The 25,378-nt window shown below is 37.2% G+C and overlaps 1 protein-coding gene across 23 annotated transcripts in view; it reads right to left on the bottom strand.

Annotated features, from left to right (window-relative positions):
• ADGRL2 (adhesion G protein-coupled receptor L2) overlaps window positions 1-25,378 on the bottom strand; it is a 1,061,651-nt gene that overhangs the window by 195,184 nt on the left and 841,089 nt on the right. For all 23 annotated transcript variants that reach the window (XM_044073413.1, XM_044073427.1, XM_044073415.1 and 20 more), the window contains 2 exons: window positions 20,034-20,239; window positions 19,370-19,543 (listed from right to left, as the gene is read on the bottom strand). In XM_044073413.1, the coding sequence (XP_043929348.1) occupies window positions 19,370-19,543; window positions 20,034-20,239 (380 nt within the window). The remainder of the gene's footprint in view (window positions 1-19,369; window positions 19,544-20,033; window positions 20,240-25,378) is intronic.

Raw genomic sequence — 25,378 nt, forward strand, 5'->3', positions numbered from 1 at the left:
CAAAACATGTACAAGCAGAATATTTTCTAAATGTGAACAATATGGATGTGGGTTTGAAAACTGCATCATGAAATGTGCAAAAGTTTGGCAAAATATGCATTTCTGGCCAGAATGTTCAAGACTAATACAGAAACCAGCACAGCTCAGGTCACAGAGGTCAGGTCACAGAGGAATGAAAGACTCTAGAATGGCAGAGAAAAAGCATTTCATAAGAATCAAGTTATGCAAAAGTATACAAGAAAGCAGAATTTAATGTGGAACCAAAGAATAGCTCTGATACTCTACAAATTGCGACTAAATCAAAGATTAATGAAGAAGAGAATATGGAGAATGAAGAAGCAGGGGAATTTCATGTGTGCCCTGGACAAATTTCCCCTTGTGAGTATGAGTACCACTTTAGGTATCTTCTGAAAATAGCCCACAGGCCTAAAAGGACCAACCCAGTCTGTAAAACAAACAACATTTAGCTTCCGCAGTCTAGTACAAGAAACAGAGATGTGTGACTCGTGCGCCACCACAGGTTTCCCCCAGTACTAAGCCGGGCTTCTCATTAATGCCAATAGTAATCTAACAGTCCTCACGGGATTGACTTTCACAGGTGGGACTAGTCAGCTATGAGGGCAAGAGCTGATGACTGGGCCAGCATGTTCAGGAAATATAGTGGCCTATCAATATAAAAGTCTAATTAATATACAGCATTTCTTTGATGGTTTGATCTGAAAACTCTCTGTGCTTAGAATTTAGGATCCTGTTTGAAATGGTCCCCTCTGAATTTTGACAGTCTGGCTTTTTTACTGGAGTGATCAGATGTAAAGCTATATGCCAAACTATGTTAATTAAAATATGTTCTTTTCACCCAAATATGCTCTTCTGCATTACTCTTTGCAGCCTGTCATTAAACGTTGCGTGTCTGGCTCGATTCCTTTACAGTGTGCTGCAGTGGCTAACATACAGACTAAAGGTCCAGCACATAAAAACAGCCAAAGTACACTTGCAAAACCTGAACTCAAATGGCAAGTTTCCAACCTTAGACATGAAGAATGTTCAAAACCAGAGTCCAGCAGTTATTGCAGATAATTATAGCTATGTGTTTTTAATCACCTGCTTCCTGTGATCAAAGGTTTGAGTCCTTCTGTTTCTATTTGCCTACTGCATGACCTTGTGCATGTAACTTAACTAGACAGTGCTTTGGCACAACTGGAAAAAAAAAATGGTCTAGGCTTCTCAGCAGTGTTTTGCACCGCATGCCTAGTAACCACCTATAAACCTATAAACATATGCCCTGAAGTGATAACAGGCAGCCACATGCAATACTGAGCTCTGAAAGAGCTGCAGCAGATGCAAAGGTGTACTGTTCCAACTGACATATCAGATGTGGATGGAGACTGCATCCTGCTCTAAGCTGACTTATGCAATTCCACGGCATCAGCTGCATGACTACAAAAGTGCTTTCTAATCATTTTAATTAGCTTGCTAACTACTCACTGAGCTTACACTGTGTGTATGTGTGGTTTTACCTGAGCTCTAGCATAGTAAGCACATTACTTCAAACAAATTGCCTGATATACACATAGGACAAATTGCTATCCTTTTTTTTTGCCCAACTTTTTGATACTAATAAAAGCCATCACTGTCTGATACTTTGTTCATACTGTTATAGTAGTCTGCTGCATTCTATGATGCATGCTGATAGAAGTACTGAACAGGAGCACCAGCCTAAATAAACTATCACATGAACAAGACATGGTATTATTGTGTTTTGAGAACTCAAGAAATACTAATTAATATACTGAAAGGCTTGGTTTTTTCCCCCTAAACTCTAAAATGAACACCAAGCTTGGTAAAAAACTTACCTTTTGTTTAACTTGCACTCTAATATGTCCTTCATGCAAATTCCTGACAATATAATCAGCTGATCATGCAGAAATCACATTACTTAGGATTTTTAAAAAAAGTCTAATTTCAAGATGATTTGTGGGAAATGGTTTTGCAGAGCCTTCTCTCAGTTTCCCTTCTTCAAAAGAAAAAGTACATCCCTTAAAATTCAGTTCAGTTTTAATTTCAATATAGTTCTCATTCAGAAATGGCTTGCTATTTACACCTGTGTTATGTCCACCTCAGCAAAATGAAGCCACATCAGGTACAAAACGTCCAACGCTGTTTAACCCGTTATCATCCAATAAACTGTCACATTCAGCAAATATTTACCAACTAAAGGGGGACACTAGAAACTGATAACATTTTATTAAAAAGTGCATTAAATCTTCCATCCATCCACAACCCTTTTTCCCGTTTTACACACGGGGTTGGGGTGTCACTTCAACAGTGACAATTAACTAGAGTCAAAATTAATATGTTATAAAAATTGCAGTCCTCAGTATCCAATCTTACTACTCTCTAATAGCTTGTTATAAGATATACCGCAGCTTATATTAATCACATAGGCTACTAAACAGATGCACTGCCATATGTAGGTGTTTTCATAGGGACTCGCTGTGTACTCCACATTGAACAGATTATAACTGAGCCCTAATTACCTGTTCTTGCTTTGCTGAAAACATAATTTATACCTCAGTTCTAAATTGCTGAACCCCATATATTTAGCAATGAAAATTTAATTCCAAAACCCACTAAATGCAAATAGCATAAAAGGCCAAGAATTGTTGTAAGGGCATAATCTTTATTTCAACTTGTATATAATTGCTGAATTCAACTCCTTTGCAAAAACTCAATAATAAAAAAATTATTTAAATTAACATTTAGGATGAACCATTAATAGCAGTGGAAAATACAGCCAGACAAAACAAAACTTTCTATTCCGTCTCATTCATGTGACATCTCTTCTCACACCTAGTATTTAATATCTTGTCACTGAAAAGTTCTGTCTGCCTGTTTTAACAGGAGTCATGTGATCAGGCTGTAACACAAAAGATGAACTGAAGAAACCAGGTATAAAATAGATCACTTTACAACTTACCCTGGCTTTCCTTGCCATGCACTGCAAAATGTTATTAAACATTGCTGTTGTTAACTTGAACATGTAAATAGTTTCAGCATTTTTTGCTAAAAATGAGTAATAAATTATTTAAAAAAATGCAGACTATGTGTGGACAGCAAGACGAAAATTGTGAAAAAATTGCAGGGGCAATTTTGTGGTGGCCTTGGTTTTGATCTTAACAACCCCTTTTTTGTGCTATAAAAATGTGGACATCTCTTGAAACTTATGTTTGGGAATGGGCTCAGACTGCCAAATAATTTAAACATATATGGGAGATAACACTCTTAAGGTTTTCCAGACCAAATATCCACAGGCATAACAGCACAGGAGTTCAGTTTATGCAGTAGAAGCATTATACAGACAGACAGACTTTCTGCACTTGGAATAAATTAGTGTTAGTTATTCTTTAAAAAACAAATTCATGTTCAAAGGATGAAATAAAAACAGTATGACTCTGTTTACACAAGCACACAGCCTACTGACGACAACAGAATGCAGAAAGAAACATAGTTAAGATTAATCAGAAACAAAGGAATAAGATTAATGCACTATACATTACTAATGATTAACTTAACCATCATTTTCTACCAAGAGCAATCCATGTTATGGAAAATGCTTGCAGAGGTGACTGAAAGCCTCCCTGTTCTATATATCTGCTCAGGGGTACCTGACCATCATATTTTCACTCAGGGAAAATTATAGGCATACCAACAACCAAAGGATCATTTTTTGTGCATTAAGTAATTGTTTCCCCTTTAAGTGATGTTAGCTGCTTTTTAAAATACCACACTGGTGAAATTCAGTGAGGAAGAATGGGACTGATTCCCCATCTGCAGCCTTTCCCGATCTGGACTGTGGTGGGGAATACACTTAATTGTGTTGTAGAGAACTAGTTAAGTATTTACAGCAGGTCCTAGCATATTTGGAAAGCACTGGTGCTACCATATAGGCCTTCGAAGGGGTGAATGCTACACTTCTTGCTCCAGCAGAACAAGTGAAAGTGGAAGACATTCTACTCAAGTTTCTCCGTGTCCAGAATGTACCAACTAGCCACTGAATCTAAAAAAATTTCAGGAACGGCCTTAGCATATTAGGGATACAGACAGCTCTACAAGTTCATTTCAACACTAAAGAACTCTATTTCTTCAAAATGTGATTTCCAAGATAAAGTATAGTACTGGACATCTGCAGAGAGTACAGTAATTAGCTAAGGTGGTAGTGGATCCAAGAACCATCGTCAAGGGCTTATTAACGTCTGACTCCTGAAGTGTGACAGGTTTGAAGATCTTAGGCTGAAGCAAAGCATGGGAAAATTAAAAGGTCTATTCAGCTAGTTTAAAACACAGTGCCAAGAAACAATTACAGACAGCAAAACAATAGGAAAAGGAGCAGCAAAAAAGAAAGTTAATACTCATATAATTCATTCAGTAAAAGAAAACAAAAAATAAAATAAAGCATGATTAACGAGAGTAGTTTCTGACACAGCTACAAGAAATCTTGGCTGCAGAGCAAATCATTGTTACTAGTATCTAACTGTTTCCTGCAAGCTAAGGAAAGGCCATATTACAATAATTGTTATGTGCATTAATGCAGTCATCTCTCTCTCTCTCTCATAGACACACACACACACACACACACACACACACACACACACACACACACACACACACACACACACACACACACACGCACACACACACACACACAAAATTATGCAACTATGACAGCCATACAGTTCTCATTGACTACCCATAGTATTTCTGTTCGTTATGACAACAACATAGTCTTTATAGTGACATAAATAGTTAATGTCAATATTGCTGTAAGTAGTGGTTTGAAGCTTCTACATCTACCTTCACTCAGAATTACAGACTGGAGTACAGAACAGGGGTGAGGTATCTTGTTCACTTGCCCACCAGCTTCACCCTCATATACTGCTGCGAAAAATAATCTGCCAGACCTGTCATGTTTGTAAGACAAGAATTCTAATACCTAACTCTATGGAGTTTGCTAGACAGTGCAGAGGTTTCATTCCTGTCTACAGCACCAGTAATTGGGGCTTTGTGAAGAGCTCATGTAGTTGGAAGTTTGGAAGTCTGCCTAGGATGATGGTGTGAAAAGAGACATTGAGCACCGTAGTGACTCTTCCTCCTTGAGGAAGGGAGGGGGACCATAAGCTAATCACCCTTGATATCCACATCCTGCCCCCCCACCCCCCATTAAAGAAACCACAGTAAAAAATTTCTCCAAAGCCAACTTCATGCTTCTTAAGACAGAAGTGGTGAACTTCATGATACCCATGCAGATGGACAATACAGTTACAACTACTGAATCCTACACAAATGCACTCTATAAGCACTTACATGAGTGCACAGATCGTGCTATCCCAAACAGAACCAAGACGCTATCCTCCAAAAAAAGGAAGCCAATCTGGTGGTCCCCTGCAAACTGTACAACAGAAGGAAGAAATGGTTGCAAAAGAGAGTAAAATCCCATAAGTGGAGGAACTCCCTGGTCAGCCTCAGTAAGAAGCAGAGATCCCTTATAAGATCCTCCAAAGCTAGCTATGAAAACAAAATCACCACTAATTCCAAAGACAACCACAAAGCATTCTATAGCTATGTCAAGAATCTCGATGGCAACACCCAGATCTGCTCTGAGTTACAGCACAAAGGTAAGAAAATTACAGAACCAACTGATATTGCCAGCATCCTGACAGATAGGTTCAGTGCTACCTTTACCCCCCCCCCCTCACCCCCTAAAGGGACCATATCTATAGAGGAAGAATGCAGAGTCCCTGTAATCACAACTAGGCAGGTAAAAGCTACAATCTCTAAAGCCAAAAAGCCAAAAAAAAACACAGCATCCATGGCTGCGTTTTACATGAACTTCAGAATGAACTGGCTCCCCACCATGTTCAACAATAGCCTCATATCAGGCTTTGCACCCACTGAATGGTGCACAACAACAGTTATCCCACTCCACAAAGGGGGAGCCACCACTGATCCTGGGAACTATCGACCTATTAGCCTGACGAGCCTGGTCTGCAAGGCCATGGAACGTATCATCATGGAACTCATAAACAAAGACAATGGTAACCTCTAAACTCTGGATCCCACCCAGTTCAGGTCTGTGAAAGGCAGACCATGCTTCCTGAACCTGATCGACTTCTTTGAGGCAGTCACCAAAGCCATAGATGAGGGTAAGGTGGTTCACACAGCCTATCTTGACCTCGCCAAGGCTTTCAACACCATCCCCCATTCTGGAATTATAGCTAAACTCAATAAACTAGGTATAAATCCCTATGTCACAAGATGGGTTGCCAACTGGCTCACTGACAGAACCCACACTGTAAAAGTTGCAGACTCCAAATCTGACCTCAAAGCAGTGACAAGTGGAGTACCACAGGGTTCCATCCTGGGACCTCTCCTGTTTGGTATCAACTTCTCTGAAGTACAAGCTAACACAGAAGGCCTCTGACTAACAAAGTTCGCAGATGACTGCAAACTAGGAGCCATAGTCAAGTCCCCAAATGATGTGGACATCCTACAGAAGGGCCTCACTGAGACAGATGCCTGGTGTCAGAGCCATGGCCTCAAGCTCAATGCCAAAAAGTGCAGTGTCATCCCCTTTGGTAAAAACTCTGTACCCATGAACTACCACATAGGCAGCAATCTACTTAACACCGAATGTGTGATAAGAGACCTTGGGACCCACGAGGACAGTAGTCTCTCCTTTGATAGTTACATCGCCACAGTAGTCAGGAAGTCCTTCTACATGACACACCTCATCAAAAAGGGTTTTCATCCAGGAAAAAAGAGGTCATTGTTCCCCTCTACTCGACACTCATTAGACCCATTATAGAGTACAACGCCCCTTTTGGAATGTACCTCACAAGTCATCCACAGCAGCTGGAAAGGCCACAGAAGTATCTCACAAAGAGGATTACTGGCCTCAAACAAATGTCCTACACTGACCGCCTCAAAAAACTCCAGCTTTACTCCGTAGCATATCGCCTACTCCGAGGTGACCTCTGCCTAACATATAAAGCTATGTCAAACCTAGAGCTGTTAGACATGCTACACCTAAAGAAATCCCAATCCCTCCAAGCTACACGCTCTAAAGACCTAATCCTTGTCACCACAATAAACAGGACATGCTGTAGGGATAGATTCCTGTCCCAGAGACTTCCCATACTCTGGAACAGGCTACCCATTTATGTCAAGCAAAGTTCTTCATTAGCACTCTTCAAGAAAAATCTTGATGAGTGGATGGGAAATAGGAAATACACTCCGGGGATCACTTCTATGTCTCTGCTCGACAGTGGCACAGGAAAACAACTTTCTTGGGTGGCGTAAGCCAGGGAACCTTGTTGGCTAGGCTTACATAGGCCCTTGGGCTGATAGCCTAGTACCTACCTATGAAACTATGACACAGCTACCCTGAGTAACCAATGGATACAGCTAAATGCAGAAGTGCTAAATGGGCAGGACAGCTAACATGGCAGGGGATTCCATGATGTTGTTTTGTAATGCTTTCCTTTATTTGCTTTCACTGATTAATAGTGTTGATATTTATTAAGTGTTTTTTCTGGAATTTTGTTTTGACATAATACTCCATAAATAAAGTGACTGTTTGGTAGGTCTGCTTATAGCATTTTTTTTATCTAAAATGGATAGAATTTAGCCTGAAACTAACACTCTCTCTCTCTCTAAAATTTGCCAAAAGGTACTTATAAATGTAGACATGAATGCTATCCTGTACAGGAATTTAGCCTGCAACTCTCTCTCTCTCTCTAAAATTTGCCAAACGATAGATATGAATACTAACCTGTACAGCTTTCCTATATGGCACAATTCTGACAAAAATGCATCAATGAGAGCACTGAAAATTTACTACCCAACACAAACTGCCACAGTGGCATTACAATGACATAAGGAATACAAGTACTATCTTAGGAAAAACTTCTTTACTTCTATCAGATCTTAAAGTTTTGCATGCAGTATCCAGTGAACCAAAATTTAGTTACATTATATTCAATGCTGTTCAAATTAGATCTCATTGTGCGGTACTTGTCAAGAAATTGTGCTTAAAATTACTGACACCAGTCAACCTAACTAGGCTGATTTACGTTATATGTGCTGTTTAATTAGTGTCATTCAACTGCTTGTTTACTGTATTTCCCATTCATTAGTTGACATTCAATATTAATTGTACTAGTCTTGTACAAGTTTCTTTATTCATCTATACTTGAATTACAATGTATATGACTGATAATAACATTATATTTCATAGAATTAGCATTACTATGCAAATGTCAATATTATTTTGGTTTAATGCAACATAAACTATACACATTTCTAATTATTTGTTGTTTTAGAACTTTCTTCTGTAGAGCTCCACTGAAACTAGAATCCTTCTAGTTTGACAATCCAAGTAAACAAATGCAATTAGGTAACTAATTAAAAAACTAAGGAAATATTGCATTTCTTTAGCTTGTGCAATCAGTAGCTGGGAGCACATGGAAGGAGCCCAAGGATTTGGGAGATTGGCCAGCTGTTATATCCTTGGCATGATATAACTCATACAGACAAGGCTACTGCAGCGATGACATATTTGAACATCTACTGCTATGGTAACTGTACTTATACAACTGTAGTTTCCTTCCACTTTGCCTTGACATAGTCTAATCAGCAACTCCTGGGCAGCATCATTCCAACTAATAATACACAATGTGGTGTATGGCAGGGATCTGGTTATCTTAGTTTTGCCCTATACCATTTAACACAGTAAGGTGCAGGCAATCTGGAACTAAACTGAAGAGGTCCCACCAAGTTAACCTGATACAAGCTATTTTATAAAGTCTGCTATCATTTATCACTTTTAAGTGAAAATTAATTTTAGCTCTCTGCTGTGGAAATATGGTACTTTAAATCATATCAATATCCAACAATACCTTTTTAACTACACATGATAGATGATATCTGACAAAAAGCTGAAATGAAATGCATCCTACAGAGCACTATTTGATGGCACCTCAACAAACACAGCTAGGAGATACCAAGGTGGAGGAGTCAGGCAAATGTTCATATAACGAAACCAAGATATCAAATGATGAATGAAGGGGACTCTTGCCATAAGGGGCACAGGCTCTTTTACTAAATATGCCAACTCTACAGTCACAGCCCTTGAGAGCAAGTTAAATGTAATTAACAGGAATGTTCAATATCTCCATATTCAACATACTGTTTTTTGTAAACTAACAGTCAGACAAATCCTTACATGTACTTTCAAATGTTCTGTTTTTTTATATTAATACTCTATATAAGACATCAGTATACCAATCATTCTGTTTGCAGTTGTAGGTTCCATTTTTTGGTGAAAACTAATTTTAATGGTCTTTTGATACATGAAAAAAGATACAAGACTACTGACAGAAATTATGGCATTCACACCAGTGATCATACATCTCAACTCTCCAAGATTTTGCATCATATTTTTGTCATGCCCTCATTAATTTTTTGATTTAATGTTAAATCACTGAGGATTATACTCTTACAATAATGCTAGATATTACAGCCACACACATATTGTTCAGCAAATACAAGCGGATACAAAACCTGCTATTTTATTATATTCTTAAGGGAATTAGATTTTGTTTTAAAACTTGTCCCTGACTTTGGGCCTTTGGGCTACTAACATTTTTGTCTTTTTTCAGAATTCTTAAGCAAAAAGCTAACAGCTGTTTGACTGATTCTTCCCTTTAGCTCTGAAAGAATACTCTTAGGGGCTTTGTGTTTACCACATACATTTATTTAACAGCCTCAAAGGTGAAATTATCACATTTCAATCCTCACAAACCATCAAACCTACTATATTAATTACATGGCACGAAGAGTATGCCAATATGCAAAATACTGCAGTGGTAAATGGAAAATAAAATAGAATGACTAATGGTTTCAAAGAAATGAAGGTGCATTGGAGGAATGTCACTTTTCAATAGTGCAAACAACAAATGATGTTAAGACAGTAATGTGGCATGAGACTAGGTACAAGCCTACTTGTTTTTATACTGGTGCAACAGTCATTTTCATGTATGGTCAGCTGACTCAGAAATTCCAGGGGTTGGACTGATCTCCTACATCTGCAAGCTTAGTCAAATAAAGCAACTAAAATTTCCATAAACCTTTAAGGAGTAACTGAAAAAGTCCCAAGGTCAAATGAAGAAGGAGATGTTATGAATCAATAGTTCTGTATTATTTTCCAGTCAATATTACACAATATAGAGACTAAACTAAGAAGCTGAAAGAGTCACTTTTTTAACTGAGCTACAAATCTGCAAACCTGCACCCACCAGAGAAGACAGGGAAATGCTTTATCCAAAACATTTGCTCCAAAATCCAACCAATCAGCACAGGTGATGAAACATTCTTAATCAAAATAAAACACTGGGAAAGGCGCTATACTTTGATGTAGGACATTTGTCTGAAAAACATTCAGTCAAACACACTGGGAATTCAGTTGACTACATTGGAAAAAATGGTCAAAAGTCTGATTATATTTAAAAAGCAATTCTTCATTAAGAGTAACCTCCTACACTGTCATGAACAGTGCTGTGTCCCTGTATCACCACAACTAATATCATCAACTGTGGTATCAGTGGGGAAAGAAGAAAATCCTCCTTGTGGTTATATTTTTCAATGATACAATTTTGTCAAGAAAAGTACAAATCAGTGACATGTCCACTGCATCTATACCCTACTTTTAATACAGATCTCAATGGCCAGCAATCAAACTTAATAAAAACATAACTTTAATACACACGTTATTCAGTAAAATGAAGAGCTCTGACTTGTGAATTCAAAGCACAGTTTTTCTGCAACTGCCAAGCAAAAGAAACATAGCTGGGGATGATGCAATGGAGAATGCAAGGCACAGAAAAATGTACACATTGCATCTCTCGAATGGTCAGTGTCTAACATTCTAGTAAGTTTATGAAAAAAATACAGAGTCACAAAGATTGATGCATAACAGCTTGAAATCTCAGTTACAGCACTCTAATTCCTTGGTTAACTTGGAAAGTTTCAAATATTCTCAGAAAAATACCATAAGTAACTTTAAAGGCATCTGTAAAATGTTATCAACCAGAACTCGAAGGGATACACAGCAGAAAAGAGTCTGAAACATGTAAGAAATAAAATAATAACAATAAGCAGAATACACAGCTAAACTGATAAAATCAGGCATCCAGTCAAGTAGCTGGCTCATATATACCTTGAGGCTGTGGGTACACAATGATACACCTAGGGGAAAAAAATGGAGGTTGCAGGAGGAAAAATGTATACACCTAGGGAAATGTCCATTCCAAACAAGAGTCAAGACACAGCTCACCTTATAAGAACATACATGCTTCATTAATATGAATCTCTTACTATTTTTAGAATCAAGTAAAAACAGAGAAAATAAAGTAGGTATAAAATAGGTCACTGGTAGAAGAAGTTAACTTTTCTCATTTATAACATTTAGCCTTTGTGCATGCACTTGTTTGTTTTTGCGCAGCCATTAATTTTAAGTAGACTATACATTAAAAAGTTGAAGTAGACATAATGTACTAATCCTTTATGGTTTTTACAAAGTATTTGCTGCTCTTTTTTCAATACAAATGTCGACTGTGATGCTGAAGATGTGAGCTATACAGTACAATAAAAGATAAATGACAACAATCAGGAAAATTACATATTGAGTCACATAATACCTTCTAGAAATGATGAAACTATGAATATCAGATGAGACAAAAACAGCAACAGGCAGAGAAAAACAAAAACACTGACAGCAAACCATATTTCAGTACCAGTTCTTAAAGACATTTTAATGGAAAGTGACTTCTTCTTGTGTCTCTGTTATCCTTATTATGCAAACAAGTACATCTGACACGTGTGCATGTTTTGAAATTGTGTATCAGTCTAAAACTAAAATCCCATAATTATCCTCTTAACTACAGACAGGAATCAGGAAAAGCGTATTTAGTTTTGAGCTGCTAAACAGTCTTGTACACCCTTCCTTTTTATGAAAATGCAATAATATTTTCTTAAAGAACTGCTTAATAACACTTTCTATATATTCCTTTTGCATCTGTATGTCAGCAATTCCAACACATTTACATCTTAAACCTGGCTGCCAACTTTTTACTCATTGCTGGAAATTTATTTAATGCCTTTAGTACCAGTTCCACAGTTATTGATGCACTGGTTAATAATCCAAATAATACAGCATATTTGTATTTTTAGTTTGTTTTCTTACACTAAAAGAGAAACAATGTTTGTTTTAGTATGTAGAAAGATAAACCACAGACAAGCAGAGCAATGAATGCTATCAAAATGACTATGTGAGCTTGAGAGATTTGAACCTGAATTAATTTCTTTTCCAGACCTGTAGACTTGTGATAAAATATGACCTATATTTATACAGATATGAATAACACATTACAATGCAGAATACGCATTTCTACAGTGCTTTCAATTAATTACACTGTATCAAAAACTGCTTTATGGCCTATCTACTGAAAAACCCTGAAGTACACAGTTGCAAAGCTACAGAAAACTAAAGTATATTCTGAGGTTTTTGTATCCAGCTTTCTTTTGCCCCTAGACTACCTTTTGATAAACAATCCTACAGACTTAATCCTGCACTAGCAAACATGGCTGACTGCTACCTAGCTACTTTGAGTCCTACTATCTTAACAGTCAACTTTATCCTACATTTTCCACATATAGTGGACTAGAATTTTAATAACCTCTTGCACTTCTGTTATTATTTCTTTCCTGGCTGAATAACATAAAACTGGTGGGGCACTGCACAACTTACGCTTTCCACTGAAAAAGTACTTATCGCTGTTCATGACAATCTATATCACTTGCAAGATGACCCTCTAGAGAATAGAAATGCAGTTTTCCCCCCAAAAAATACATACTCACACTCCCCTCACTGGGTGTCACTTACTCTGTGTGGAAGATTATCTGATAGCACTGCTGAACATTGCAATTCATTTGTAATACTCAAAATCTGAAACCATAGATCACAACTAATACTCCCCTTTTTCGACAATTCAGTTAAAATATCCTTGGAACAGACAATTAACTAACTGGTTTTAGCTTGCCACAAGTACGCTTTATGCATGATCTCAACACAAAAACTGCGAGCAACACCCAAACGCAGCTGGTGAAAAAAAAAAAAAAAAAAAAGATCCTAGGTTTCAGGTACAGCTCTATATCCAGTTTAAAATTTGAAGTTTTGGTGCCATCTTAAATATATGCATTAGACTTAGCAGGACAGCGCTACTGTAAATTTTGCTTATTTACTCATATTTTAATATCTTGGTAACTACATTAATCACACCAAAAACAAGGTATAGTTAAAGGGACATGAAATGTCTTGACTCAAAATACAGAGTATGCAGACAGAGTAAGGAAGGACCATATTCAGTGCATCCTAGTTGAACCAAATAAGTCTGCTGACTGCTGCACTAAATAATGTTTAAAAATACCCTTGTTTGCTTTTTCTCTTCAAAGCACATAACAGCAAGTATTCTTGCATGAAATCCTACATTACAGTCATTCTGCTGTACATTTTCTCAAACTGTTTTCCCTATCAGATGTTAAACATACTTTTCATAAATATTCCACAGCAGCTGCAGATACTAGTATTACCTTTCTCAATGACCTGTGTTGCATTGGTCGGCATGAAATGTAGACACATCAGAATAAGATGAATACTTTATGACAATTTAAGAAAAGATCTCAGATTTACATAAAGGATGAAGTGCCTTTAACATTTAAGGATGCACGATAAATGAAAGGGGTACATGTATGGCAGTATAAAAATATACTTAAAATCAGTTTGGCAACACAGTATCATACCACACTTAAAAAGATACAAGATTTATTAATTTTAGTGATCTGTTGATTGCTCAAAGATCAACACTCTTACACTTAAGAAAGCATGCTTCGTTATTGTCAATAAACAGTGAGTTTTTGTGTCAACGAAGCCTGCTTTTTTTGTTTTTTAACACTCTTACACTTACACTTTAAATAAGGTATAGGAAAGCAAAATACAGTTGTAATAAAGAGCAGCAGCAAACATTTCGGAAATAAATTATGTAATGAGTGTAAAAGCACCTCACAACATTGCAGGAAGGCCCTACACTTATGGTTAAAAAAAAACTGCCAAATGCACCTTATGGGATCTTCACTCAAGAGTAAAACCTGTTTCATAGCCAGACAAAAAAAATCAACTTTCACCTCTCATTCAAGAGATGATACATATAAATATTAAATCACTCAAAATATCATCAATTTAGCATAAGGTTCACAATGCAAAATTAAATGCAATGTATATTTTCTTTTATGGCCGAGTAGCAGATGTCATATAACAGTAGCTACTTTTAGGTGAGGCTACACTTGGGGCAGAAAACTGAACAGCGCATTATATTGTTTACCATGGTCGGGTATATTAAATAATTTCATTTTTATTTAAGTTTAATGGGTTTTCAGGTATAAATGAATGAAATATGAAATAGTACTGAAGCTGACTCAAGTTTAACACCCCAATGGTACAATTCGTTTATGTTCAGTTAGTGTTGAAGAGTTTTTGGACTCTTCAGTTTTTATGCAACGATTTTTCTTGATGACACAGAATTGAGCACAGTTGTCAGAGGAAGCAACTGTGATGGTGCGCAAGACAATGAGCTGTCACATTAAAAAGTGCCAGCAATACTTAAAGCTTAATTTAGGAACACTGTCATATTTAGGTATCTGATTCCTTGTCAAGACTTACCATTATTGACTTATGCATGGGTCCTCAAACTCTGTAGTTAGTATAACAGTGTGTCTTAGCTCTAAAGTTGATGTTTAACACCGATGCACACTCCTTTCACCTCTTTATTTGATTACTTGATGTACATTTTTCTTTAGGGAAGAGAGATCTACTTTCCTATCTCTGTTCTCTTTTTGTGAGATGAATCACACAAACATGAAGGAGAGATGATATTTCAGTCCCACGGCTAGTTCTCATTAATTTAATGGCTTAGCGGTACTGCAACTGGAATGATGATCCAGGGTGTCTGAATCCCAGTTAAAGAATGCTCTTCTATAGACCTGTGCTCCTGGACTTTGATCAGGGCATTTACTTCCACAGCTTATAACTGTTACTGCAGTTAATTTAAACTGTAGTTCAGGAAGCAGGTTGATGAACTCTCCTTCCCCATCCTTGTTTAATAAGAATTGTATGTGTTTCATCCCACCCACAGTACTGCAGTATGGAATGTCTACCTGTGGTAAAGTTCCACTGTCTTGCTAGTGGAAGAATGACTTGTTAAATTCTGCAATTTCTAAAAAAGTATCCCAATGGCAGTCAGCTACTGCATGCACTTAGTTGATGTCTTCTGATATAAACATGTGTGTGTGCACTCCCACTCACACATACATACACAAACACACACACAGACCCCATTATTGTCATGAAATATGTGTCAAAACTGCCCACACACAAAAGCTGTTTTACTCTAATATTACTCTAATATGCAGACCCCCACCTCCCACACACATGCACAGTCTACCACAAACAGGTATACCCACTCTGTTAGGGTGCACCAAGTGTGACTGTCAAGAGAACACAAAAATGCCAACAAAAAATCTGTTTTATTCTAACATATAGACCCCTCCCCCACGGACATGCACACACTACAATTAAAAAAAAATAATGGTCACAGTAATGTATTTTAACTTGTTTAAAAAATGCAATGTCTCTAACCAGTCTTTCACACACATCCAGCACCATCTCCAAAGATTATCACATTCTCTTCATACAGTTCTGGTTTGACTGTAATGAAAGGTGAAAGAAAGTTTTACTACAGTGATATACTTCAATGCACTACCACACACATTCAGTGCACCCCACCAACACACAAGTCACATCAATGAACATTTTACAATGTTAATGCCCTCGACTTTCACACACACACACACACACACACACACACACACACACACACACACACACACACACACACACACACACACACACACACACACACACACACACACACACACCTCAAGGGAGCCACTATCTGTGTATACTGGTGATGTCTGTTTGTGACAAAATGTGAAAATAATTATGGCCACTAAAATATATTTCAACTTGTTAATCTTTTATACTGCTCCACTGATGACACCATCAATGATTGCCAAAACAAACTACCTGCATGCACACATCCACCCCCCCCTCTAAGACAGTCACTTATTTTGTAAACTAATAAAGTAACAAATTGATCTCTAGACAAGTGGACAAAACAGCAGCAAAGCAGTGTACAGGATCAATCCTTTAATAGAAACAAGGTTAAGTGCATTGTTTCTACTAAAATGAAACTTCTTTAGAACTGAGTTCAAATAAAATGTCTATTATTACCAAAATTGTTTTTCTTGGTCAAATACCGTTTAGCACTTTTGATGTCATCTGATGTAAATTTTTTACAGTCTGTACTCTAGAATTAAAAAAAGCGAGGCAGTATACAACACAACAGCTTGAGAGCTGAGCTATGAGATTAGAGACCTGAAACTATACTGCACAATTTCTCACTTATAAACTGAGACCATTAGCAAGTCATGTATGTACCTTGCTCTGCTACTCGATCTCCTTAGTCTTCAGTGGCATCAACTCATTAACAAATGCAAAATTAGAAACATGTCAGCTGATTCAGAGCTGTCCTCTATGCCATTTGACTAACTGTTCAAAAATGGTTGAGCTCATTTGTCTGAAAACTCGTTGACTGAATTACAATTGACAGAAATGTGTAGAAATATACTGACAGCATGTGATGGCGCTGTTTCTGATCACAGGAGTTACTGGTAGTGAGTCTCAAAGAGTATGTGTGGATTAGTAATGGCAACTATCATGTTTTACTCTCAAATCTGTAGATGTTTGTGTCTGTGGCCAGCTCAGATTAATTGTGTGTGTGTGTTTTTTTTTCTTTTCCCCACAGATGTGCAACAGAGGACAGAGGTAAGTAAGAGGTGTGTATGGGAGGGAGGACAAAGATTGCCCCCTGGAAAAACATTTTTCTATTAATCCTAATAAAATGAGTTTTCAATGAATTGTGTTTAGTGATTTGTGAGTCATTCAAATAAGCATTCACTTAGATGACACTGATCAATGTATCTCTCTACACATATCAATAACTATAAAGAAAGAAATATAGATATAGAAAAGGAGTGAGTGTGTGACATAGATATATGGCAATGGTTTGTTCATAGGTTGGTACTAGGCTATCGGCCCTAGGGCCTAAACAAGCCTATCCATAAAGTGTCTGAGTGAAATACTCTAATGCTGACATCTGTTTTTCAGCACACTTTGAGCAACAGGTGTACAAGATCAAGAATCTCTGGGGTAGTGGAATATGCCCTTACCCTAGGGATTGTGTGCTCTCCGAGTTAGTAGATTAATTAGCCAGGGGTGTATAAAGGGGGTATGCGAAGCAAAAATGATGTCTTATTTTCCTCCTAAGAGTGATGATGAGTATGTGCAGGAAAGTATCGACATGTTGCTGTCAACATTAACAACATATGAATAAAACATATGTGTGTGCCTGTGTGTGTGTGTGTGTGTGTGTGTGTGTGTGTGTGTGTGTGTGTGTGTATGTGTGTGTGCGTCTTGTGGAGCACGTGTGTGTGTGTACAAACATATATCTATATCCACCTATCTGTAAATATCTATACCTATCTACTTCTCTCTCTCTCTATTATATACATATATATATATATATATATATATATATATATACATACATATCTATATATATATATATATATATATATATATATATATATATATATATATATATATATATATATATATATATATATATATATATATATATATATATATATATATATATATATATATATATATATATATATATACACATATAGGGTACATGACAACTTAATGAAAAGCGGTACAATGAAAGTCATAATTGTTTGTTTGTTTGTGTCTTTCGGCTTTTCCCGGTTAGGGGTCACCACAGCGGAACTCCGGTCCGCTAATGACTGGCAGTAGATTTTTACGTACTGGCTTGCCGGGCCTAACGCACAACCTTCAGCGAAGGAATGCCCATTCACGCATGTCGCCACACAGAAGACGCTCTAACTGAGAATCGAACTGGCAACGTCTAACTGTGAGAAGTAAAGCTATGAACTGTTATATGTTGAACTCAAAATACCTACTTAAAGCATACACTTACAGAACACCAGTACAAAGACAGTCAACAAACTATATCACTCCCATGTTAGTGAAACTTGGAAATGAACCCTAACTCAGGGATGGGGAATAAGTCCAGCTCTCTATACATGTAAGACAGTAGGCATTTTCATGTCAACATTTTAACATCTTAGAAGTTTGGCATTTTAACGTTTTATGTTCACTGTTATGATTTTCAGTATATTGCTTTTCAGTAAGTTCACATAGACCCATGTACATATACATTATAATATTTTATATACACAAACATATGTACATATATACATACACATACAAACAAATATATATCTTCCTAAATATATATATATATATATATATATATATATATATATATATATATATATATATGGTGTCATGCACTCTAAGCGGCAGATGAGCAACTGCTGTAACTTTTGCTATGAATCCCGCATTAATGGGATTTAAGGTACAAGATATACTCCAGTAAACAAAGTGAAAAGAGAATATTTTCACATACAGATGAAGAAGTCTAAGAAGGCCAATTATCAGCATGCTGGTACTGATTACATTCTGCTAGCATAATGTTTTGTAATTGGGTAAGTATTTTTACTACCAGCAACATTGCTTTTGTTTGTTTCACAATAGCCTGTATTACTAGTAGATACTTTTCTTAGCGGGTGATACTGATCATCCCAAAAGTAAAAAATCATATTCTGCAAATAGACTTTCTTCTTATGCCATGCACTGCACATTCAATGGGGGATGGAGCAGCTGATACTAGTTTATACATTTAAAATTCAAAGATCAATGCTGCCTTGGGTGTTTGCCATCATAATGGATCCTGAGCTACTAATAATGCTCTAATGGAGCAAATTTTCTACAAATCAATGCCTAAAAGCTACAGGATGACACCTGCTACAATTTAAGGTTTACCCCATGTTGTACGCTATTAAATTAGTGTACTCTTCATCTCTCATTCCTCACATAGTGACAGAACAGGTTGCACAGATGAGATAGTCACTAGGATGGGTGACAGAAAAAGGAGACGGAAAGGTAGCATAACACTGCATTTAGTACAAAGTAACTAGGGGAAAAAAAACATACCACAACTTCTCTGTGTGCCATGAGAATTGCAAAATTGGTAAGGTGGCTGCATGCACAGGTTGTGTGAGTTTTGTTTGTATCAACAAGTCTGCATCCCTGAGTTGACCAATACCCCATCATGGATCTTTCAGAGTAATTCCAAAATGTGCAGTTTGCATTGTAATAGTTGATAGGCTGTGCAAAAAGAAAGAAAACAACAGTTAAAGTCAACGTCTTCTGTTACTCTGGTATGTTTCATTTTCCCTAGCCAACAGATTCATAATCAATCAGATGCCTTCACATGTTCCTAAACTACAACTTATACAAATCAGGAGGAGAAATCCCCCCCCCCCACTGGCATTTCAACTTACAACATTAAAAAACAAAGTAATTAGGCTAGATATTTTGATGTCCTGCTGCTAATGCAGGAGTTAATTTTCACTTCAAAACAAATCGGAGTCATTTGCATCCTAATGCTGATTGCCAAATTAGTTTTCATTAAGAATACGTTTAAGTTCTAATAATCACTGAACCAGGCTCATTTAATTTTATGTTCAATGACTTAAATAAACTCTTCCCTGACCCTAGCCTAACATTTAAAATTCAAATGTACAGAGACAAGTTGTTTTCACTCTCCTTGGTGCAGATTTTACGACCTTAGCATTAATTCACTTTCAGAACTCACATTGAGATGTTTCAGAGTGAACACCACAGGATCAGTAAGGTAGACACGGCTTGATTCTTTGTTGATTGAAGCTGAAATGACATGGGAATTCACAGCAATGGTGCTGTTCCGGGCACTGAGGTCACCTGCGAGTTTTATTGTTGCATTCTCGGTACTAAGGAACTGACCCAAGTTTTCATACAAAATAAACACCAGCTTTGTAATACCTATAAAAGAAAACATCTTTTTTAAACATTTTCTTTCTTTAATCTATTACTTGTATCAAGCTACTGACCCCTAATGTACAGTTTAGAACTGATCACTTTAAGAACTAATACAAAAATACAACACAATATGGCGATTCCAAAAGTCTGCAACAAACCTTCACACGAAGGATACAGCAGTGCATGAACAGTTCTATGTAAAACTATCCTTACACAACAAATACAATTGCACACCATTTATGTAACGTAAAGAAAAAAAAACATTTTTGGGTAACTTGGTGGAAAAGTTAAAAGATAAAATAATATGAGTGAATGTAGGGAAGGAAAAGTACACTGAAGCTTTTTTTTATGATGGCACTAAGTTTACAATAATCTGTAGACTTGGTCAGCCACAATCCCTTTACATTAGCTTTGACCTCTGACAAGTAAATGCCAAAGAGGAGCAGCTCAAGAACTGAACTCTGACATACACTGCTAGTGGCAGGAGTTTTGGAGGAGGCAGAGCTGCTTACCTTCATTTTCTGAATTCTATTTGTATGCCAACTGACATCCAGTGAGTTATACAGGGATTAACATTTAGCTGTGTGTAGGATGGTGTTCAGCACCTTTTCAAGGTCTAGATATGTGGTGTGTACAGATTTTCCCTCATCCATTATTTCAGTAACCTTTTTGAAGAAGTCAGCTAAGTTAAGCAGGCAGGATCTACCACTGACAAAACTGAATAGGGTTGGGTTAAGAGTCTGTAGGTTAAATATGGCCTTATTTATTAATTTCATAATAATGCCCTGCACAGTCTTACAGATGAAGCTGGTCTGACTTATGGGTGTATAATTACCCAGGTTTGTTGATGCCTTACCTTTGTGCAGGGAGATGACTACTGCTGTCTTTCATTTGTTCAACACAAAGCCTGTTAATCGAATGATAAACAGCCTCTGTAGTGGGTTTGAAAGGTCCTGTTTCAGGTTAGTCAGTTGGCAGCCTTATATGTTATCTGGCACCAAAGAACCAGTTCTTTGCCTTGCAAAGTACTTTGAGGACTTGTTCTTGGGAGGTTTTTTTTTTTGGGGGGGTGCAGGGATATGATCTGGGAATGTTGGGGGAGGACAGCGGGATATGTTACAACTAAATATCTGCTAGTAGACTCAGAGTACAAAAAAAAAAAACAAATGACAGCAAGAAAATGTTAATAGTTAAAACACTACAGAAGCTGGAAACTACATGTTTAGAACTGAGGTAGAGATAGAGACCAAACAATGGTAGTATTGTCTAGGCTGTGTAAAGTGCACTTAACTTGGACATGCAATTAATTAATTTCAGTATTTTTTCAAGGTTGACTGATACAGACAGTAAAAGTGGAGCTCACTCTGTTTGCTATACAATTCCATCTGACCTGGTAGACCGGGATGGAAGAACTCATGGTCTTCAACAAAGCAACAGTTCAGGAAGCCATATTTAAGCCTAAACAACTGGTGGCACTACCCTGGAGGAGGAAGAAATGAACTATCAAGGAAAAAGGAGGCCCTTATGAGAGACAATTAGACTATATTCGTAATTTCTTTCAGTAGGTTTCCTCATTCTTTTAACCAGTCGGAGGTCTGTGACAATGAGTTACAGCTGGTACCAAGGAAGCTGTCACACTCTGTGAGTTCTGCTCCAACCTGCAAAAACTCTGCTCTGACAGGATATCTCAAAATGCAACTGTCCAAAGAAAAGTGCAAAGTCTGTCAGGGACAAATAACCTGAACAGCAGCAGTGACAGTAAATGTTTCCACTGTTATTAACTTGCAGTCAGAAAGGAAAATAGAAAATATATAAAAACTGACTCATTCCAAAAAGGAAGCAGCAACATGGAAAAATGCTGGTAGTCAAAGACTTATGTGAACCTAAGCAACTATGATCAGTGGTAAAAAACATACATACGGAATGAGTTGCCTGCTGTGGACAGCAAATGGAACAGTTTTATAGAGTTCATTGCTAATCTGGAAAAACTCCATACATACAGACTGCTGAGAGAACAGTCAGGGAACAGCTGTATATTCCAACATGAATATACTTTGATAAGATGTTCTCATGTTTTCAGTCCATATTTCTGCGATACCCATGGTGACTTGAACAACATAAATTATGAAGTTGCTGGTGCTACAATCAGGAATTGGCCGCAGTCTAAGAACATCGGGTCAGCATGTGCACAAACACCCACACACACACAAAGTATCTGTTCCATAATAGCATGCTAAACAGTCAGTTCTGTGCAGTGGTGCACAAGCAAACACTAGACTTTTACCTGGAGTCAAAAGCGGTACTAAGAATGTAAAGACAATGGGTCCTGACCTCATAATTTTTAAAAGTGGTTTTAACAGTGAAATAAATGTAATCCACAATCAAAGAGAGAAACTCAAAATATAATAACCAGTTACAACGTGCTCAACAATTTTTATTTCTATTAAAGCTCATGAAGTTGTGGAACACTACCCAAGACAATAACTAGGACATGATTTTGTTACTTTAGAATGGTATTGTTTTCTCTACTTAATTACATATTTGGAAAAATCCAGATTATGAAAGAATACCTGGGCCTCTACTACAGCAGATAACTTTCAGTGGTGTTAACTGTCCCGTTTCCAATATTATGAAATTACGTTTTCTTTATTATTGTCTTGAAAAAACAATTATGAACAAGACAGATTTTTCAATTGAAAAAGGTCATGTTGTGACATATTGTGTTAGAAAAGGATTCTAAACCATACAACCTGAGGTATTAGCATGGCTTCAGAACACAAAATGATGCAACACTGCAGTTTAATAAAACATATTACACACCATCTTGCTGGACAAACTGAGACTACCACAACAGAATGTCTGTCTTCTAGTTCATGCTTACAGCTAAATATGTCAAAAAGAATAGTAGAATAAAATCCTCTCATTGTTCACATATTCAGGGAAGTCTGTTTTGACAGTTTCCTAGTACTACATATCCTTTATACTTTTGCTTTGTACATTTACAAAGACAGAAGAATTCAATCTTTAAAGGATTCCATAATCTCCTTCAGAAGCTGCATTAGCATTACAGTTCAAAGGCTAGCTGACACTTCTTATTTAAAGTGAGGACAACAAAGAACTGGAACTCATATGAGATAATCCATTAATTTTGCTCCTGTTTATTTTCAGCTTTTAGCACAATTGATATCTCTACATTCTAAAAAAATGTTAAGAAATTAAAAAAATGACAACTGTGTATATATCTGGTATACGTTTATATTACCCTATCGTACAATTTAAATAGCGAATGCTATTTCATCGTACCTAAAATATCTAAACCACAAAATATCAAACATACAGAACAGCAAATTTTTTCCCAGGGAAAAAATTCTCTGTTCCAAAGCACAAACACACAACACAAGCACACCAAAATAAATAAACCACAAACATACACTTAACAAAACCATAATTCTAACCCTACACTACTACCTATCCACTCACCTTAACCCAACCCTAACCCCAAAGTCCCTAACTACCGCACACTCACCTTACTGGCTCCCTAACCCTAAAGTCCCTAACTATCGCACACTCACCCTACCCGCTCCCTAACCTTATTGTCCCTAACTATCGCACACTCACCTTACCCCGATCCGTTCCCACACTTACCTTAACCCCGTCCATAACGTCCGTTCGCATACTTACCTTACCCCGGTCCATAACCTTCCCACCACAGTAGAGTAAATAGCGAAGCCATGGAACAGACAACTGAAATCTTACCCCAGATAAGATTTTGAAGGTCCATGGCTTCACTAGTTTGAGTTTTCGACAAATATGGGTCGATATTATAGCATTTGAAGTTTAAAAACTTTGATACTATAATATAGACCCTTTGGTATACATATTATAGAGAATATGAAAAACAGAAGAATCATTACACATGAACATGCATATATTCTAAAAATGTTAACATTAACAGTCAAGCAATTCTTAAGGCTTTGCTCAGATATCACTGTGGCTTACCATATATGAACAGTTAGGAAAAACTGACTACCTTTCCTCTCATGGGAGCTGTGGATTTCTTACTTCCACACCAATTTAACAAGTTACAAGGTCATTGCAATTCAGAGTAAAAACATTAACTATGCAGAAGTCAAGGTTTCTGGCTTCTCAAAGCATGCAATGATAGATCAACATTACAAAATCAAAAATTTAATGCGGTATCCTAAAGAATTTTATTACTTTAAGCTGTCCAGTATATGTCCACATCTTCCTTGTTTTGCTGGTTAGTTCTTCAGGCATGCTTACCAATTGACTCTGTGCATAACAATGTAGGTATTCTGACCTTTTTGTTCAGCACATTCCCTTTACTTTCAGCTCCTCATACAAAAACCTTCCCTTTTCAGTCAACATTCTCCCATTTCCAGTTAATATTCTTCAGTATTTTTTCTGAGCACAGATGAAGAATAATCTTCATCTTCTTCTTTCAGTTTTTCCCGGTTAGTGGTTGCCACAGTGGATCACCTGTCTGTTCATGATTGGCAGTGAAGTTTTACAGTGTCGAGTAGCCAGCCCGACGCCCAACCTTCCACAGAAGGCACACACACGCACGCACTCACGCATAGGGCCAATTTAGAGTATCCAATCCACCTGCAGCATGTCTTTGGGATGTGGGAGGAAACTGGAGAAGCCTGAGGAAACCCATGTGACCACAGGGAGGACAGGCAGACTTTGCACAGAAGGCACCCCAGCCAAGGATCGAACTAGAGAACTTCTTGCTGTAAGGTGGCAACTCTAACCACTGCACCACCACGGCCGCGCAGCACAGATGAAGAATAATAAAGCCGCATTTTCTTATATTAGTTCTTCTCAATTTTCAAAGTTTATTTGCTTAGTATGCAGTAAAATATTACGTGGTAAAGTGCTCAGCATGACTTTTACATCATGAAATGCTGCATACAACACAGATCTCTTAAGGTGAAATTTAGAACAGGATTTTTAAAATCTACCACGAGGAAATGAATGCATTATCAAGTTAAATACATAATCCTACATGTAATGCTTGAGGCATTTTTTACTACAATTACTATTTAGCAATTAACAATTAGAGAAATTAACTGTTCATTAGTTTAAGAGGAAAGTTTTCTTTTTTGAATACTGCATTTC

Source organism: Protopterus annectens, chromosome 5.part1 (assembly GCF_019279795.1).
Source record: "Protopterus annectens isolate FY-2018-M chromosome 5.part1, PAN1.0, whole genome shotgun sequence".
Lineage (NCBI taxonomy): Eukaryota > Metazoa > Chordata > Ceratodontiformes > Protopteridae > Protopterus > Protopterus annectens.